Here is a 20,858-nt window from a genome sequence, read left to right as displayed (position 1 = left end):
CCCATGACTCTCCCCTCGTATCCCCCTGCTTAATACCGAATATTGATCGCGTCAGGGCCGGATTTAGAAGAGGGAAGGCGGGGCAACTGCCCCGGGGCCTCCACAGCAAAGGGGCCCCCACAATAAAATTTTTACAAAATATCCTTTTTTTTTTTGGTATTTCTACAAAGAATGATTGCACAAGATAATATTATTATGGATATATCAGAAAGGGGGGGGGGCTCCACTCCTTCGTTGTCCCGGGGTCTCCACACTTCCAAATCCGGCCCTGGATCGCGTGAATAACAAATAATTTAAAAATAGAATGGCTAAGTATTTTGTATTCAGTTCAGATAAAATTATCGACGAAACTAAAGTATTATTAATGCATATTTTTTAATTTTTCGCTAATATTTTAGGTATTTTGAAGAGTATTTGCTGTTAATGATTTTTTTAATGCACATTACACGACTCTATTCATAAGCTTCTTGTACTTACTATTAAGGAATCGTGTTCTATTGCGTGCTTTATCTTTCCAACAGGTTTCTAAGTACAACTGGAAAAAACAATGTTTTAAATAATAATTATTTCTGAAATCCGCAGTTACATATGGTTCTTTATTTTCCTTCTATTTATGTTTAATTTCTTACATTCAGTCGAATCGGATCTTTAATCGACAACCAATTGATTTTTTTTCTTATTCCTCCTTTCACGGCATAGAATTCAAGGATACCTTCATTATAAAGTTTAGTAACCTAATTTCGTTCTTTCATGTTATGTCCCTACAAAGCATATTTGAAATTTAGACCCTTAAATAGGACTTTCTGCTATCTTTCCAAATTCAATTTTGGGTCGTCCAGGGTCAAGGCAGGCCCTTATCAGTTTGGTAGACTTTCCCTCCTCCAGGAGCGTGCACAGAAATTTCGGGGCCCGTCACAAATGACTTTTTCGGGCCCCTCTCCATATTGTTTACCCGTATTTTCACCCCTAGTCATAAAAATATTGGGCCCTCTTCAGGCTCGGACCAACAGGTGTTCCTTCTCCCCCCTGTGAACGCCCCTGCCTCCCCCCCCCCCAAACTCTTATAAAACTTACACTGCACCGATTTCGAGCCGGGGACTCTCCAAGGACCGGGCCCCAAGTTTCTGATTAGGCTATTATCTGGTTACCAAGATGTGCCAAATTCAGCTCCTTGATACATTCTGAGTAAAAAATGTAAAAATCATGATTCTCGCGTTTTTGCAGCACATTTTTCCAAGATGATTTTTTGTGACTGATGTGTTGCTATTTTTTTAATATCGGATTCAGTAGTTTGGAAGTTCCTCTGCTATTCCACCACATGGGATTTCAATTCGACACAGGCTCTTAACTTGACAATGTTCTTATGGGATGAGAACACCTAAGAAGTTTTTTTGTGAAGGAAGTAAATTAGTGTGGTCGACGGTAAGAGTTTATAGATTCTTTTGTGTGAAGCCCAGGGTAGGAAAAACTCTTCTGCCCCTGCTTCTGCGCTGTCTTCGGCTGCGAAGGAGAAAGGACAATAATAGGAGATAACAAAGAAAAATTGGTGACAATGAGGCAGATAAGCAAAGCTGTGGACAAACGCGGGAAGATTTCACGCAAACGGCTACTGCACTTTGAAATACTGATTTACACCCTGAAGATGAACTCAATCCTTTGAAATTTGAATGCAAGGCAGTTCGGTATGGAGTTAATGTTAGCAAGCGTAAGTATAGAATTATGAAAATAGTTTTGAAAGTCTTGTGATTAAAAAGAAAAAAAAAAAGTAGGTTTCATCCACAATTACGGGGTTGCGTGACATGAAATTTTTCAAAATGTTAACTGAAATTTTAAACTTAAAAATATGTTTTTCCAAATTAGATTTATCAACAAATTAATTAACATTTACGCAATTCATGTACATACGTGTGCGTGTGTTTTCCTTTCAAATTTCACGAAATCGTAATTCTAAGCGAAGGAAATTTTTCAAATTGAAGTCGTAAAGTGCGAAAAATGCCAAAGCAAGCCATCTTTTGTAACAAAGTATAGAAATTCGAAACACTCTTCCTGGCATTCATTTGAATTTTGAGGTCTTGAATTCAAATTACGGCCGCGATAAAAACCATTAGTAGAAACAAGAAATCCAATGAGCAGGGTCTCAAACTAACCCCCACACTCCCTTAGTTCTATTTTTACTATTTTTTCTAAAAAAAAGTCTATGAAATAGTTTTAAAAAATAAAAATTTTTTTGGGAATAACGTTTTGAAATTTCCATCCCGTTCGCTGTTGCGCCCCTGGAGAGAGTTACTCCGGCCAATCCCTATTTACGCCACTGTTTACAAAGATTACTTTCACAAATTTCTCAAATGTAAACTATATTATTATACACAGGTATACCATTATTATATCAGGAAACCCATAATTTATGGAGCCGTCTCATATTTTGGCGCCCGGGATGATCCCCCCCGCTTGCTCTCCTCTTCGCTGCACTATTTTGCAGAAGTTGATAAGGTTTAAAAAACTTCTCAGTCATCGACTACATTACTTAAAATTTTTTATCTCGCAAGATTTCCCTTCAATTTTCACTGTGAAGTGGGCGACAAATTCGTTAGATTGAATGAATTTACAATTATTTTTTAAATTCTCACTCCTGTTAATTTTGTACTAGGGGGCTCCACTCCCTGCTCGTTTTGTTCGCCAACCTCCGCTCGCCACTTGTGGCGCGTAACGATTGGTAATTTTAATGCTTACTCCTTGGTGTCCTCGGGACATACAGGGTTCATGATATTCTCAAGACTGGATGTTGAAAGCCCAAAGCGGAATGGCTTTCTCTGGATGTTCGATATCCAGCGAGACCAGTTTCGACCTGAGACATTCCTAATCCAGAGGAGATTGGGTTAAAAGACACACAGACAAATGCGTGTTTACCTAAAAATTTATTTCTCGTTAAAAAAAAAAAATGTCTACAAAACTGATTCATTTTAAATCTTAATGTAACTTTCTTGAATTTTTAGATCTCTTCTATTTCAATTTATTTTTCTTTTACTTTGTATATTAATTGGGTTAAAAAAAACGAACTATAAGTCAAATAAATACTTATGTGCAAAAAGTAAAATGAGAAATAACAACGCCAAATAGCACACTTTGCAGATTACTGCAGATACGTGTTTCGGCGTTACAAATGAATGTCCTTTTCAATGCAAAAGAAATGAGCTTATGTTTGAAAAAACATCGGAGAAATGGTTAGGTTTCTTTTGTCGGGTGTCTTTTCAACCAAAAGCTCATTTCTTTTGCATTGAGAAAGCCGTCCATTGTAACGCCGAAACACGAGTCTGCAGTAATCTGCAATTCAGTCTGTTTGACGTGGTTATTTAATTTTCACAAACAAATGGGGTGGTTTCCTTCAGTCAAAAGTAGTACTTGTAGTCACTGAAATCGATAGAATAAGCGAAAACTATAACTTGGACCCAGAAAATACTTTCATTTTCCCAACACTTATTTTTTAATTATTTTTTTTAAATGTCCGATTTTTCAAACAAATCGTGGTTTTAATGGCGTCACAAATGATGCAGTTTGCCGCATCATTCACAACGTTTCCACGTTGTGATAATCAAGAAGCGAATTAAAATTGCGCTCTATGCTTGCCATCAACCATATCGTTGCCAATACACGTGAGTAAAGATTTTTGTTTAAAATATATTTTGATATTTGATCTATTACTGCATCTTTTTTTTTTTGGCACAGTTTGATTTGATCAAGAAGAAAAAATTTGAACTTAAAATTAAAAAATTCTTAGTAGTTCACAACATCATTTTTTTTCTTTTTTTTTTTGTTTGTTCGCAAAAACTTAAAGCATTAATAAGAAAAAGCGTTGGAATTAAAGGGGCGTGTAGAAAAATTATTTTGTTTAGTTTTAGTTTTTGACAGCACACTCCAAACGTATTTGTACTTTAGACTTTCTATGGCATTATGAAGAACACATCGCCGCTTAATCAGCGTCCCGTTAAATAGATTTTCAAAAGAATGGGAAGAGGATGTAAATTGAGTTTCAAGATTCCGTAGATAACATCTGGAATCAATTAGGTTTTGTTATCATTGTCGCGGGAACTGAAACCGGTGGTTAGTATCCCCGTCCTTTCTCCCCACTTTTTCTAAGAATTCTTAGTGTTGTAACCTTTACGCCAATTCCAAGAATCTCCAGTTCAACTTGGCGGCTATAGCTCTGAATGTCAGTTTTTTTCAAGCACCAGTTTTCATTCTACTTACGCTTGTTTTCCTTGCCATGCGTAAAAACTGGTCGTCGAGTGTCCAATCTTCACTAGTTCTATTATCTTTGGCGCGGCTGCTCCGGTTTTGAGCTATCCGCTTCTCCTGGTCGGAGGCGTCCATGTCCTACACACACGCATGTTCACACACACGACTTCACACACACCTACATGCATACACACAGGTCTACGCACATACACAACTATGCACAAGTAACCGCTCAGGAGGAGAGGCAGACTTGGGGGGGGGGGGCAGGAGCCGTTTCTAGAAACAATAACTCCAATGAGTAGGGTCCTGTTCTCAGTTTGTGTTTGCGAAAAACATAATTTGAATTCAAAATTTCAGAATTCAAATTAATTTTTTTTTTGCTTCATCAACCGGTCCTTCTTTTAAAAGGACGATAAGTTCAAATGTTATCTTCTGCACGGTTTTTTAAAATTTTGGTCTGAAATATCTCCTTCAGTTTTGGTCACAAATGTTTGAAATTTTTTGTGTTGGAATTATCTTACAGTCAATATTATTTCTCTAAATTTAAAACAGGGGACATGGGGTCTGTACAAAAAGTTAGATTTCATACTTTTCACTAATTTTCTTTCTCACTTCACACTTTTAATATCTTAACTCTGCACCTTATTTTGATATTTTTTAAATTAGAAGTATGCATCTAGGACTAATGGTTGCGAAACTAGAAGTGTTGTAGGTAAAATGGGAACATGCTGTATATGTACTCCAACATGCAAAGAATTATTTTAAACTTTTAAAAAAATAATAATAAAGCAAGAAATGGTGTGATGCCCACTTAAAATTCTTAGATAATTTATAGTCCTTTTTTCTTAGTCATTTGGCGTTGAAAAAAGCAGTTTGAGCAAAAAATTTTTAAAAAGAAAGAAATGGCAAAATTCTCATTTTTCCCGAATTATAAAGCGCTTTAACACTAGAAAGACGGCGTTTTGCGTTTACCGAGAAAGACTAGCAGCGGTCACTTTGACCGCCATACTTAAAAGATTGGAAATTTTTTCCTTTTGTGATTTTTAACCATAAAAAAGATTTGTTTCAACATGTCAGAATTTAATTTAACTATTTAATCGTAATATAGTCTGCAAATAAGTCTCAGATAGCTTTTGTTTTAATTTTATGTTCGGTCAAGTGAAATACTTATGCTTTACACAATTGGCATTGAGAAAGAGTAAATTTGTACAAAAAATAGGAAATTTTCTTAGCATGTAATAACTAACAAGTACTACAATCAACCATGCATGTGTTTGGTTTAAAAAATACCTAAATATCGCAAGATACCGTACATTACAACTATCTTTTACAGTATTTCCAAATACTTATGTTATCACGTCACCTGTATATTAGCCATTAACAGCTTTTTTTTTTTGGCAATCAGAACAAATGCTCGTAGATTTATTTCCGCACAGTTTAATTTCACACTGTTTTCATCTTTTTCCTGAGGTAGATACTTATTTATATGCAGCAAAATTTATCAGTGGAGGTAACTCGGAGGAAATTGGAGTTCTGTTTTTGAATTCCCCTCCCCCCCTTTTTTTCGGCGTCAGACCCTTTCCCCCCTTTTTTCACTGCTTTTTATATTTTGAGCCTCAGTTTTTATTAACGAGGTTTCTTCTGATTCTAACTCAGAAGAACAATCCTTTTCTGCAAATCTAGGCTCCGAAAAATATTCGCAATAATCTCATGAAAGCAAACTATTCTCATCGCTAGGAATATATTTCTCTTCAGATAAGTCAGACTGTTCATTCGAACCATAATCTGTTTTAGATAAATCTGCAACAGTTTCAAGAATAAATGTTCCAATAAGTTTTGCTTGTTAACGGTTCTTTCGACATCATGAAGATAATTATGTGACTGAGCACTTCATCATCATCGAAAAAAGTAAATGCCAATGCTTCAAGCAAAGCACATGTTTTGGTGCACAAAAGAATTCCAGCAAACATTTTTGGAATTTACCTGTTTATATTTACTTCTTTTTAGACCCAAAGTAATTTCACGTGTCCAGTCACATGCTTTTCAAATTTACCTTTCTCAACTTTGCCCCTGTGCAGATAGCAGAAAACTGAAACCATGCAACCAGCAGGTGTTTCGCATTTTCCTAACAGTTCATAGAATTAAACTTGACTAGCAGGTGCTACTCAAGCCCAAAAGAACATTACTCACCCTGACAACTAACAATAGTCCACAGTACACACAAATGATAAGAAAAAAAGAAGAAAATGGATGCATAAAGAAAGGTTCACTTAGCGGTCAAAATGATCGTAGTCAGTCTTTTTAGGCATAAACATTTATAGTGACTATAATAATAATCCTAAAGAGAAAAATTTTACTGTTGTAAGAGCTTAACAAATAGTTAGGAAAAGTCAATGAAGGAAAAAGAGTTTAAAAGTCAAGCGCAGCAAATATGAGCATTTGAAAATCGTTTGCGGTCAAGATGACCGTCTTTCTAGTGTTAAGGAATCGGAAAATACTTTCCAATTTCAAAAATTTTGTTTTTTTTTAGTCTAACAATTGCAACTACTTAATTTCTATCACAATCTATACAAACTGGATTGTTCAAAGCAATATAACACTACAGTTAAAAGTAGTCTTGTTGACTCTCCTTCAAGCATTACTATGCTATGACTATGTATGTTTTAAGTAAAAGAAGAACGAAACAGCTCACAGAATTCATAAGACAGTTGATAGGTGAAAGCAAAATCTGAAAATCGAAAAAATTGACAATGTTTTTATTCGGTCACTATCGGTGACAAAGTTTGGTAAAAAACAGAAAATATTTTCAGGATAAAATCCTATTTTTCATAGCGGCAGTTTCCTTAGCAAGTTTCTTTTTGTAGAGAGCATCAATTAGAGTAGATGAATAATCTCTATCAAAAGTGTTTTAAATTTTCAGAGCTTCGGACAAAAAACAAATAATTATTACTCTAAGCAAAAATGTGCTAAATGCGTGTGCGAGTGAAAAATGAATGTTTTTGATTTAAACGGTGAGAGAAAGTTGATAAAGAGTCTGAAAACGATTTCTGATAGACAGCTCATCTGAAACCAGAATATGAAAAAATAACAAATTTGTCAGAGAAAAGAAATCCGTTACTATCCTCTTATTCACCAAAAAACTGATGCAATTTAGGCAAAAAAAAAAAAAAAAAGAAAAACACGAAACATTTTTTTTACAAATTATAACTCATGGTTATTCAATACATGTATGGAGCTCAACATTAATTCAGTTGGACTTACAACTGAAATCAAACACTAAAATTCCTTCATAATTTTAAAGTTTACAGTTTATCATGGAAAAATCCTAGTATCAAACTTACCAATTCACCTTCTCCAAGGCGTAAACTTTCTGGAACTGTATAATACTTAACTTGACAGTTTAATTCTAATGAAGAATCAAGTTCCAACAAAATAACTCTAAAATTTGTGCCTCCTAAATCTAATGCTAAAAATTTCCCTTTTTCTGAAAAAAAAACAAAAAACAAATAACCATATACTATTTATAAACATTAAAGTTTTACCTTTCATTTTAAAGTCTACATAGGTTAGATAGAATAAAAGTTAGAGTATTAATTTATTTTAAGAAATGGCATGAATTAGGAAATAAAGTTTTGATGATAGCAAAGATGTCATTTGTTAAATTATAGCTAAATATCATAAGATATGTACATGAAAATATGAGTACACAACATTGAGAGTTTATAAAAAAAAATATAAAAACATGACAAATTCCTCTTTATCAACAGAAAATAAAATTTTCATGAAGAGCCCTATGCAGTTTTTTTTAAAACTCTACATCCCTTTTACTTCCTTTTGCATCAAGGGTGTATCCAGCTCAAAATAGAAGGGATAGCAGGTGTGTTATTTTGGCAATCAGAGGGGTCAATAGTCCCCCTCTCTCCAATTTTCGAAACAACCTTAAGCGTTTGTGTATGACTTTGTTGTTTTCCCTAAAATAATGCATTAATCCTCCCCCCCCCCCATGGAAAAATCTGAAGGCCCACTGGAAGCACTTCCTAAATTTGAACTTTATCACAGTGTATGGGGAGAAGGTCCTATGCAATGACATACCTTTGCAAAAGGAAGCGTACTTTTTAGTGGAAGAGAAATGTTTTTGGTATTGCATTACCTTTGTAGTGGTATTGTGGTATAAAGTCAACTAAACACAAATAACTGTCCCTTTTCACTGTGAGCTCCCAAAGAAATATACATGTTCAAAATCGGTCACAAACTTACCAGAGTCGAACTCATCGATAAATTTAGAAACTGAAGCAACAGTCAATCTTTTTTTTTTTTGGAAATTTCTTTCTCCCCGACCCCTTGTTTTAAACCTAAATACTTTCTACTTTGGCAGAGGAGGGGGAGCAGTTCTCTTGCTTCCCTCTGGATATGCCCATGCATACAGAAACACTTGATTGGTTTGCTGGAACAAAAGAGCTAAGACAAGAAAGATATTAATTTATGTTTTTTTTTAACCTCAACTGAGTTAATTTCTCAATCTACTTTCTCTCATACAGGGTGGCGACAGGAACTGTGAAAAAAAGTTCCCCGACTTTTCCCTGATTTCCCTGATTAAGTTCACCAAATTTCCCTGATTTATGTTACCAATGATAATGGTTTTCTTTCTTTGCTCTACTTGAAATCCATTGTATGTTTGTATAAAATGCAGTATTTTAAATGTTTTAAGCTGTGTAAAGTTGTTGAACTAAAGATATATTTTAAAAAGATGCTACTTTTTTAATAAAATGGTTAAAAAACATATCAAGTAAATTTGTTTGGGAAAAAACCCCTACAAAACAGTATATTAAATTTTTCTACATGTAAAGATTATAGAAAATTAAAAAAAAAAAAAAAACTTTACTTCTAGAAACCACTTAGCATAAGAATTTTACGAAACTATTAAAATTACTCTTAAAAACATATGTATATTTATGATGGAACTAAAAAGTAGTTGAAAATTTTTTGAACTAAGTTTTCAAACAGTATAATAATTGTTGCAAGAATAACAAGTAACAGTGAAAGAATAGAAGCAGGGCCGGACTAATACTCCGTCAGTCCGTGCCCCGGCACGGAGTAAAAATTTTTGAGGGGCGCAAAATTGCCAAATCAAAATGAGAAAAACATTTGCAACTGAGCGGCTGAAAAAAAAAAAAACTAAGTTCTCTGGAAAAAATACTGGCACCATCAACAAATGAAGAGGATGCATCGCAATATCCCTTTATACCGTAGTCTGCACAAGTTTGAAGTAAAAGATGTTAATTCTTTTACAAATTACAGAGACTTTAAAAGCATTTGAAACGAAGGAGAATCATCAGTTGGATCAACACCAGCAGGGGCGCCCCGAAGGATTTTTTGGGAGGAGACAAATTCTCTGCCGAACGGAGCTCCAACTTTGCAGAATGATAAATTTTGAATATGCACACATGTACTTACATCTCTAGTAAATAGTTACATTTAGGAATTTAAATGTTTCAATTATGTCTCCAAATTTGCAGAGTCGTCAGGCAAAATTTGCCGGATTATGAATTTTTTGGAAGATCACAATGACCGTCGGAGTGCCCATAGTCTCCAGGAGGGGGGAGGAGAGCGGGGTAAACATCCCAGTTTTTAAGAAAACGGGCAGCCAATTTGATTTTACTAATGTAACGAAAGGAAATCCTTCGCGGCGTTAAGATTTAAAAGAAAAAAAAATAACGAAAATTACAATTTTTTTTTTCTGTAAAATTTGAGAACAAAATGCAAATTTGAAAAATATATATACATATATTTAGAAAAAAATCAGAGAACATCTGTACTAATAAGAAAAACCAACTAAGAGCCGCTGAGATGAACGTTTCAATATCTTTAAACAGAAAAAAAAAGCTACTGTTGTAGGACTAAATTTCGCGAGCCGTAATTTTCACGAAAAGGAAGATAACGGTGATTTCGCGAGTTGAAAATTTCGCGATTTTTTTGTAAACAGAAGCGAAAGTTGAAAAATCCGACGTAAAAAGGTTTTTTGCTAGATTTAAAATTTTTGATTATGACGGGGTTGCGAAAATTAAAACCTCGCGAAAAAAGTGCTTTTACAGTATTCAGTGCAATTCGGAAACTCATGGTAAGCTTTCGACTAAAAAATGTATAAATTTATAAATAAACAAGATAGCGTCTGGGGAGCTGATGTTTTCCTGTTTCTGTTTTTCTTACTTTAATTTTTTTTCTTACTATGAAAATCTCATAGCTAAATGCTGAAAAATGTATGTGCCGCTGAAATACAGTTCAAACAGATAAAAAATCAAAGTAAGAGAGAAAGAGAGAAGTGAGATTTAAACGATTGTTATGAAAAGTCGCACCAGAAGTTGTTAAATGATTGAAGGGAAAAAACGAAGGTTAAAACAAGAATTCTGCAGGAGATTAATGAGGCACGATATTTAAAATGAAACATAGTAGAAAAAATGACCATAGTTACCGCACAAAAGTCAAAAATAAAATAATAAATAAATAAAAACACCTCCACCCAAAACAATGAAATATTCTACTGGGACTGTAAGCGTTTGAATTCAAACATGTTAAAATATAAGGTAAGGGCGAAAATTTAAAAAAATAATATTGCGCTTTTAGGACTGTAATTTTGAAAGAGTTCCTAGGACCAGGGGCGGCAAATAGGGGGAGCAAGAGGGGGCGGTTGTACCCCAAATATTTTGCGCAAAATATTAAGAAATCGGGAAATTCAATTCACATAAAGCGCGAATCAGTGATCATATGCAATAATTAAAAAAAAAAAAAATCTGCAGACGATCTTTAGTAAAAGTTGATGAAATTCGAGACCTGTCCAGACACGAGCGACTGTTTTTCGCTATTTAGGGTAATAACTTAGAAATTCATGAATCATTTTCAGAACTTCCAGAATAAAAAACAGATGGAGAATAAGTTTGTTTCAACTGAAGAAGAAATTTCCTCATATGGGTTAAATGCCTCATACTTTTAAGTTTAGAGTTAAGATGATGTGTCTGCTTCTAATGTGAAAGGGCAGTGCACAGGTATGACTGGCCCGATTTTTACGAGAAGTTCCTTGGTATTTTGAGTTCATTGTTGCGATTATACAGTGGCTCCCAAAAGTGTTCGTACACCTACGACTTTCAATGAAATAGGCCATTATCCATTGGTTAGAATTAATATTTCGGAATAGGTATTTTATTATAAGATCTATGGTCTATATTTAACAAAACTACAAGAAAATTTTTAATAAAACATTAAAACATAATTTTTAAAAAATCAAAAACCAAAAATTGCCGGAAATTTTATCTCACAAAAGTCTTCGTACACTTTGAAAAAATGTCAAAAAATTAGAAAATAATCTAACTTTTTACAAAGTTATTATTTAGTAGAACATCATGCAGTATCAACAAGAGCTTTTAAACGTCTGGGAATAGATTTCATTGTTTTTTCTTTTCTTTTTTTGCGTAATTTCTGAGTAAGTGTTCAACCAAAGTTTGAGTCTTACTGTTTCTAACTCTATTTTCGTTTCAAAGCCGCATTTTCGTAATCTAGCCCCCTGGTATCTCTAAATATGTTACATTAAGTTCAAATCTGGAGATTGAGGGGGTATTTCTAAGCTTAAGGACAATTTTTGAGGCACCAAACGCAAACGTGTGCTTCTTATCATTATCTCGATAAAAAACAAAGTTGTTTCCGATTACCAAATTTTGGGCTAATAGTTTAAAATTGTTTTTTAAAATATTTAAACGAACAGCATGATTCATTATTTAATCAAAAAATTCCAAATTTCCAAGTCCTAATGCTGTAATGCACCCTCACACTCAAACAACTTCACCGTACTGATTAACTGATGCAACTAAGTTCTTCAGATTAAGTTCCTAATTTTTTTCTTCTATTTACAATTATACAACAATTTAACCCAAAATGTTGAATTTATTTTTATCTGTAAGACATAATTCTAAAACGTTTTGAGCTTATTTATGATTGATTTTGCGATGAATAGCGTAAGTTTTCTGTTTTTCGAAAGGACAAGAACATTTCTGCGGAAAGAGGTCATATTTAATCCAGCTAATCAGTGAACTTGGCGAACAATTTTAGGTGAAAATAAAATGTAAATTTTTTTTTATTTAACTCTGCAGAAACTTTTACAGCACTCAAATGTGTATTTTTCTCAAATTTTTTAACTGTAAATCTCCCATCACGCTTTGTCAACTTAGCCGGTTGACTTTTTCTTACCTTGTTTTCGGTCCACTTCTTTTCTTTAAAGCATTTTATCAAGCACTTTACTATAGAATAGAATAAATTTACTAATTAGAGACATTTCAAACCAATTTACCGCTACTGTGAGGAAACAATACAAATTTCAAATGGTGTTTGTGGTGTTTTTCAAATACCAGTCATTTTAAAGTAATAAGCACAATATTAAGGAATAAATAAACAAAAAATTAAAGCGAAATGACTTTAAAGGGTCAACATAATGCAAAAATAATAAAAAAATGACATATGATAGTTTTAATCATGAATTTATTCGAAAAAATTTGAGTGTACGATGACTTTTGTGACGCATTATTTCTCCGTCTCTTCATTTTTTGACAAATTTCAAAAATAAAATCTGGCAATATTTTGAAAAAAACTACTGGGTTTTATTTAGAATGGCATAGGAATGGTGTGAAAAAAAATTGAACTTCATATTCAAATTCAGTTTTGCGTTATTTTGGTTTTACTACAAAATTTCAAGGTGTATGAACACTTTTGGGAGACACTGTATTTAAAATGTACGTTCAGTTAGTGAGTGAACATTGATTCCTCCTGTTAAGAGGCATATTTGAGCAATTCAATACATTGTATACTTTCATGGAAACTTCTTACAAAAGACACGCTATTTTTGAAAAAAATTCGTGCATCAACAAGTACTTTTGTTGGGTTTACTTTTGTATTTCTTTAACTGAGAGGTACAAAATGGTATTCAAAAGTTAAAGCTAGAACTCTTGATTGAGCTCCTATTAAGAGTTTCTTGTTAATTTGGAATTATTAGACCCATTTAAAAAAATATTTAAAAAAGTGACGAAAATTCACATGATGATGCAAAGTCCTATGTTTGGCTCAATATTTTGTATCAAATAATAGATTCATTCAGTTTCTAATGAAATTAACACAAGATTTAGTGATAAATCTAAGTTCAATATTATATGTGCAGGTTATTGAACAAGATAAATAAAATATTTCAGTTACATGCAAAAGTTGTTGAACGAAGCAAAAAGAATTGTTTTGTGAAGAGCCAGTGTACTTCAATGATGAAAAATGAAGACTACACTGTTAAAACTACAGGATGCATTCGGCACCTTTCAGGAGTGAAACGCTTGTTCACCAGCAGTACCCAATACGGAGCCGAAATCGCACCTCTAAATAGGGTGAAAAACAGGCACCTTTTAAAAAATAGGCAGCCGGGGTGAAAAGAATGAACCTTCAGAGAGAGAAATGGCACCCCTTACTGTAGATCCCCCCCCCCTCCCCCGTATTGTGTGCGTTTTTGAATACAGTTGTGTATTTTTCTTTTTTTAATAGTTTTGTTTTGATTCATGATAGTCTACGTTTTGCACACTTTTCACATTGCATGAATTCAGTACTGGAAATGATTAAAACTTGTAATTACAGCATTTGACCATATTTCAGAGTTTTCAACATAGTTAAGAAGTGCTCACGGCTTTAATTCATCTGATCGTTCTCTACATCAGTGTTTTCAAAAGTCTAGTCACGATAACGTAAATTTGAAGGATAAACAAAACTCTAGTCATTTTTCTCGTAATATCGTTAATGTTGAATCTTCAAATGTTGAATCCTTAGAAATTTGGCATAAAAGATTAGCCCACGTAAATGCTGATTGTATAAAGAAAACCAGCAACTTAGAAAGTGTACGGGGTTTGCCGAAATTCAAAGGGGGGAAATTTAATTGTGAAGATTGTAAATTGGGAAAATTTAAGAGGGTATCCTTCAAACCCATTAATAAAGTTAAATCTGAAAAACCTCTTGATTTAATTTATTCTGATGTTTGGGGACCATATCCCGTAAAAGGAAGAAATGGGGAGAGATACTTCGTGTCAGTCATTGATGACTATTCCAAACGAGTTTCGCTGTATCCGATCAGAGAAAAGAGGCAAGTAACTGGTATCCTTATTCAGCATATCAGGAGGGCTGAAAGATTTTTAGGAAGTAAAGTGAAAGCTATAAGAACTGATAACGGAGGGGAATATGTCAATAATGAATTTCAACAGTTTTGTAAGAATTCTGGTATTTCTCACGAATTAACAAACTCTTTTTGTCCAGAACAGAACGGTGTCAGTGAAGTATTTAACAGGGTAGTTGCTAATGGGGCCACTGTATTGCTTGAGGAAAGCGGTCTAGATAAAAAGTTTTGGCCAGATGCAATGTTGCACTTCGTTTACACCTGGAACAGAGTTTGCCATTCGGGTCAAAGAAAAACCCCATTTGAGCTTTATGGGGGAAATATTCCTTCAGTAAAACACCTTAAACCATTCGGAATCGTGTCTTACGTCGGAATTCCGAAGCAGAAACGTAATAAACTAGACTTAAAAGCTAGAAAAGGTGTTCTCATCGGATATGCCTTTAAGACGAAGGGTTATCGTGTTTATTTCCCAGAAACTGATAAGGTTGTAGAAAGCATTAATATTTCCTTTAATGAGAATTTATTCTATAAAAATGAATTTAAAAGTAACCGCAGTGGAGCGGTGATGGGCCATTGTCATTTTGACGATAAATCTAATTTTTCTTCAGACGATGAAAGTTCCGTGTACGAAGATGCGAGCCAATCCCAGAACGTAGAAAATTCTACGGGTTCAGATCGCGAAATCGACACTACGTCGGAAGATGAAAGTTCCATTGATGAAGAAGTTAGACCCCTAAAAGAAACAACTTGGTTTAGAAAAATAGCACCGCGGAAAGATGGATCGCGAACGGATGTGTATTATTACGAAAAAAATAGTTCGAAACGGTTAAGATCCATTCATGATATCAGAAAGTATTGCAACAGAAATGCTATCGTTTTTGAACCGCATATTTTTAATTTCCAAGGTAAAAATACGTATGAAGGGGAAGTTAATGGTCAATCCACGAGCGCGAATTTTTCTCAATTATGACTAGATGAAGAAGAGATAATTATTCCCAATACTTACAAACAATTTTTAAAGTCAAAACAAAGGGAAAACTGGGAAAATTCCATGAAGGAAGAAATGAAAGTTTTTCGGGAAAGAAAGGTATGGACTTTGACACCACTTCCAGAAAACGCGAATGTAATAGGATGTAGATGGGTATATACTGTTAAACGAAACGAACAGGGCCAAATCGTAAGGTGGAAATCAAGGTTGTGTGCACAAGGTCACAAACAAGTTCAATTTGATTCGTACGATTTAACATTCAGCCCAGTTGTATCATTTAGTGTAATCCGTTTCTTTTTCGCATTTCTTGTAATTTTTCAAAAGTGGGAAAATATCCAGTGCGATGTAAAATGTGCATACCTTTATGCTCCCTTAAAAGAAGATGTGTTTATGCAACAACCTCCCGGTTTTGTTGAAAAAGGGAAGGAAAACTATGTGTGTAAACTTCAAAAGGCAATTTACGGACTTCATCAAAGTGGTCGAAATTGGTATTATGAAATCGACAGCGTTTTAGCAAATATAGGTTTTAACAAATTTCAAAGGTGTAATTGTGTTTATATTTTTCAATCCAAAGTAATACTTTTATTATATGTTGATGATATTGTGTTATTCGGGAAAAATAGTAAAAATATTGAATTTGTTTTAAACTTGTTGAATAAACATTTTGACCTTAAAATTTTGGGAAAAACCAAGACACTACTTGGTGTAAATTTTGAAGAATATGAAAATGAAATTAAAATGCATCAAACAAATTATATTACAGAAATTTGTGACCGTTTTAGGCATTTTAACTTTCCAATTTCTTCATTACCTATAAGTAAAGGTATAGTTTATTCCAATTCAAATTGTCCTCAATCAGAAAGTGAAAAACTTGAAATGTCTAAAATTCCTTATAGAAATTTGTTAGGTTGTCTCGCATTTATTGCAAACCGGACCAGACCGGATATTTGCTACGCCGTAAACATATTCAGCCAATTTCAGTCAAATCCTGGAATGTTTCATTGGGGAGGATTACTTAAATTATTAGGTTACGTGTCTCACACTAAAGATTTCAAACTCAGTTTAAAATGTAACAAATTACAAATCGTGGGATTTAGCGATGCTGATTTCGCCAGTAACAAAGATGATAGAACTTCCTTAGGGGGACAAATAATTTCACTTGATAATGCTCCGATTTCTTGGCGTACGTTCAAAGAAAAAAGCATATGCTTGTCAACCATGGAATCAGAATTCGTTGCACTTACGGAAGCAGCAAAAGAATTGCTATGGTTTGACAGAATTTTAGATGAGTGCATTAACTTTGGAATTACCAATAGCCAGAAAGTAAAATCAATATTGTATGCGGATAATCAGGCCACGATAGATTTCTGTAAATCCCCAATTGAAAATTATAGAACGAAGCACATCGATGTTAAATTATTTTTTGTGAGGGACTTAATTTATCAAGAAATTTTCTGCATTAATTTTGTAAGAAGTAAAGAAAACCAAGCTGACGTTTTTACAAAACCACTCTCTGGAACTGAACTTGTAAAATTTTGTGAAACAGTTTTTCATTAATCACTTTTGCTAACGATGAATATTCAATTTTAAAAGATGTAATTTCGACATTGTATCAGGAAATTTTTTTAATGTATTTGGAAATACTTTCCTGTATTGTGTAATTTTCTCAAAAATGAAATATTCGCGAAATTTTATTATACAATCGAATTTGAATGGGAAATTTTAGGGTGTTGAATTTTCATGTTAGAATTTTTTTTGCAAATTACAGCTCTAATATACACTGTAGTAATTAGCTAAAAATTTAATATGTACACTTTTTTTGCATACTTTATTACGAATGTGTTTATACTTGTGTCTTTGCAAATGTTTTTTTTTTTCTTCTCGAGTTTTAGATTAAAGTCTGGATTGTAATTTGCGATTGGATGCATATATTTTCGTCCTGATGGAATGTGTTATATCGCCGAACGATGTTTTGTATTATGCTTAATTATTGTTATATTTTCACTTTTCTATAAAGTTATAGAATGGATTTGTGAAACTAGAAGCCAAAGATGTTTTTTTTTGAAAAAAAATTTTTATTAGCTGTTTCTTGTAAGATGTAGAGAGGAGGGGCATTGTTAGAAATAGAATTTCTACAAATATCTCTACACTTACTTTTGCCCAGGTAACTGAACTTCACGATAATCAACCGATGCTTGTTCGGATCAACGATCCGAGTGAATCGGAAGTGAGTGATCGGATCGGATGTGTGACGTAACAGACTCCCGCCATTGGCTTAGCAGGGAGGCGTCTCTGCCACTTGGTGCATCCTCATTGGTTGCGTGGACGTGAGGGCATTGATGTGAATAATGATGAGGACAGACTATTTAATAGCGATCGGAGCTGAGATTCGCTCTCTCTTTTTTTTAAGACTCGTTCGGTGATGTCTGTCTGGTAAAAGGTAGCTAGGGTAGAGCTCGTATTGTTCGGCTGATTGCCGACTGTGCTTGGCTGATCGTAGTAATAGATTAGCGAGCCGTATTAGGATGAGCTTAACTTGCTAGTCATATTTAATTAATCTTTTTTACCTTTGGCTTCAGTTATGTTTATACAATTATATTTACCTTTTTCCACGTGTTAATAAATTTTAGTTATTTTTAAAGAAGTCTCTTCATCAGTTATTCACAGAAAGTAGATGAAATGTTAGTTCTTTCACTAACTCTGCAAGAAGTATTACAGTTAACAGGTGGTATCATTCATCAATGGTATCAATAATCCAGTATCGTTTAAAATAGTCCTCTTGGAACTGCAGTTTTGAAAAATTAACAGAGGAAAGAGCTTGAACCTCATTCCCTTACCAAAGCCTCCTCCTAAACGTTACCAAAGATGATTTAAAATCGCGTTTTTAAGACTTCAATCAAAGAAGTTAAGACTTCAACAAATTGTTCAAAAAATCCTCGGATTAAAAGTTCCATAAAATTTTTGGCAGATTAACTAAAAAACGCTTTTGAAACTTTAATGTCGAAAAATTGTCTGTGGGAGTGCCTCCCTTGTGTCCGTCCATGCTCAGCAGGGCGAAAAAAACCTCCGCTTGCAGACCCATTGATAAATACCCATTAACAATACATTAATACTGCATCAACAAAAAAATTATTTTTGGACGCCCATTAAAAAATCATGACCAATAATTCAGAACAATCATTCAACAGAATTCCAAGATTCTGGAACGGAAAAACTGCATGAATTCTGCAGAGTCCAGAGTAGTCTTGAAAGAATTTTGCTGCTTATATGGGAAGAAGAACGCAGGACCAAAAATAAATAAGTAAAATAAAAAAACCTTTTTTTAAAAAATGAATTGACGAAAATCAAAGAGTCTGCACAACAATCTGACAGTGGCCTGAAAAACTGTGCAACGTATGGTGTAAATGTCTATTTACTTTGCACGTTTTAGCTAATTCTCTGATTTGTTAACATTTTTTATTTTCAGTTACTTATAAATTAAGTCATGGATATTTTCTATTTGTATTTGTAACACGCATCTCATTTTCCTTACTGATGTGTACAGTAAGTATAACTACTATTATACGAATTTTTTCCAGAAAAAGAAAATTAAAACAAACTTACGCAGAATATTTGCATGAGCGATTCGCAAAATAAATAATCTGTCAAGCGCTTTTCCCTCTGCGTGCTAGTTAAAGGCTAGTTCACATCAGTCACTTTGACAGAGATATTCAGCAAGCAATGATTTTCATTTAGAGTACAACACATCCTTAGCTGTACATAATGTTCAGCACATCGCACATGTCACTACACTTAGCATGTAAAAACGCTCTACTTTCATTTTAATAAAGACTTTAAAATTAGTTTTTCCCCATTTCAAATACAAAAATTTATTAAAATAGATTTTTTTTTTCGGAAGAAATTCATTTGTACGAGTCTACTGTAATTGAACATTGACTAATTTGTAACTTTTCTTATTTCTATACATTTGAATTTCTAGCCTTATTCCGCTTAACTTGTTTCTTTTAGGTAGTTACTTCTGTACAAAAGGTTACTGCTACTCAACTGTGGTTTTATTTTTGTGTAAATCATACAAAAATGTTTGGTGACAAATTTTACTTGACTATACCGACGAAATATTCCCCAAAAATAAATGCGAAAAAAAAAAAGCCCCGAACGAAACAAATAAAAGGGGCTTTACCTAAAAAATATAAAAGGAACGTAACAAAAATTACTTGTAAGCGAAATGTAGGATTCCCCCCCCCCAGTTTTCTAGCGACGAAAATTAATATGGTGAAGACCTCGGGGACTAATTTTATATGCTAGAATTAACTCAGACAAAAATTAAAAAGAACAGAGCTTAAAATTAACAAATATTACAAAAATTAACTTTATATTAGCACCTTAAACAATGAAACAAGGGACAGCGCAACACTAGTAAAGAAATTACATGACAAAAAAATTGCTAGTTAATAATATTACGAAAAAAAATTAATAAAAATTTATCGAAAGAGACATACTGAACTGAATGAACTAAAAAAAAAAAATCAATCAGCGAAAACGGTGCAGAGCATTAAGCAACACTGTAAACCTCGTAGCTCCATGCTGTAAACCAAATCGACCGCATGGCTCCATGTACGGTTACGGTTGAGTTGATTTCACTTCTTCAAGTCCGAAACTGATTAGTTAGAAATATGGTGAAATGATTCATAAATTATTAAATATTAAAAAATCTAGGACGAATACAAATTAAAGAAAACTTCGTTAGGCTAACCTCTGGGATGAAAATTAATTTTGTGCCAATTTTCATAATCATACGTTGCGTTGATTTTTCAGCAGAGGGCTGCGTTCGGAAACGATCCACCGGTTACACCGCGTGGTTAGTCCGGTGTGGTTATGACGTGTTTGGAATTTCTCTAGGAATTCCGGTAGAACAGCTGTGTTTCCGAACGCTCGTGGTTTAAACCGCGGTAGTTCTAGTTCAGCAGCAAACGACACTCCAATCAACGCGTAACTTTCATAGTAGGCAAGTCACGTGCGTTACGATCAAATCAGACAGCGGTGCCACAGGTTGCTACCAAGTCGACCGCCAGAAAACAACCGCAGTGTTTCCGAACGCGGTTAAGTGACGTCACCGGTTCCACCGCAAGCGTTTCCGAACGCTTGCGGTTGCACCGAGGCGACCGATCCGCGTTTCCGAATGCACCCAGAACGTTTGATCCGAAAAGCTATTGCGCAATCACAGAGCTCGAATACGCTACCTTGCAGTGATTAGCAATACTAAAGAAAAAGGTAAAACATTCCATTCCACGTGCTTTCTTTGGAGAAAATTACAGACATCAGACAGTTTATCATGTAATGTAATTTTAGAAGAATAGAAATGATAGCTTTCCACAAACACGGAAGAAAAATTACTGTCATTCACTAAGCGTCAAAGCAAGTTATAAGTTGCGGCGTTTGTTTGTTTTACCTTTT

At 34.0% G+C, this 20,858-nt stretch overlaps 1 protein-coding gene across 1 annotated transcript in view; it reads right to left on the bottom strand.

Moving 5' to 3' along the window:
* The window catches only part of LOC129218892 (hexokinase-1-like), a 105,688-nt gene extending 97,037 nt beyond the window's left edge, over positions 1 to 8,651 (bottom strand). Inside the window, exons 1-2 of the mRNA XM_054853213.1 lie at positions 8,594 to 8,651; positions 7,575 to 7,717 (exon numbers count right to left, since the gene is read on the bottom strand). Of these exons, the coding sequence (XP_054709188.1) occupies positions 7,575 to 7,717; positions 8,594 to 8,651 (201 nt within the window). The remainder of the gene's footprint in view (positions 1 to 7,574; positions 7,718 to 8,593) is intronic.
* Between the last annotated feature and the right edge of the window lie 12,207 nt (positions 8,652 to 20,858).

This window comes from Uloborus diversus, chromosome 3, assembly GCF_026930045.1.
Source record: "Uloborus diversus isolate 005 chromosome 3, Udiv.v.3.1, whole genome shotgun sequence".
Classification (NCBI taxonomy): Eukaryota; Metazoa; Arthropoda; class Arachnida; order Araneae; family Uloboridae; genus Uloborus; species Uloborus diversus.
Note: the sequence above shows the minus strand (reverse complement) of the source record. Positions and strands in the feature narration are given on the sequence as shown.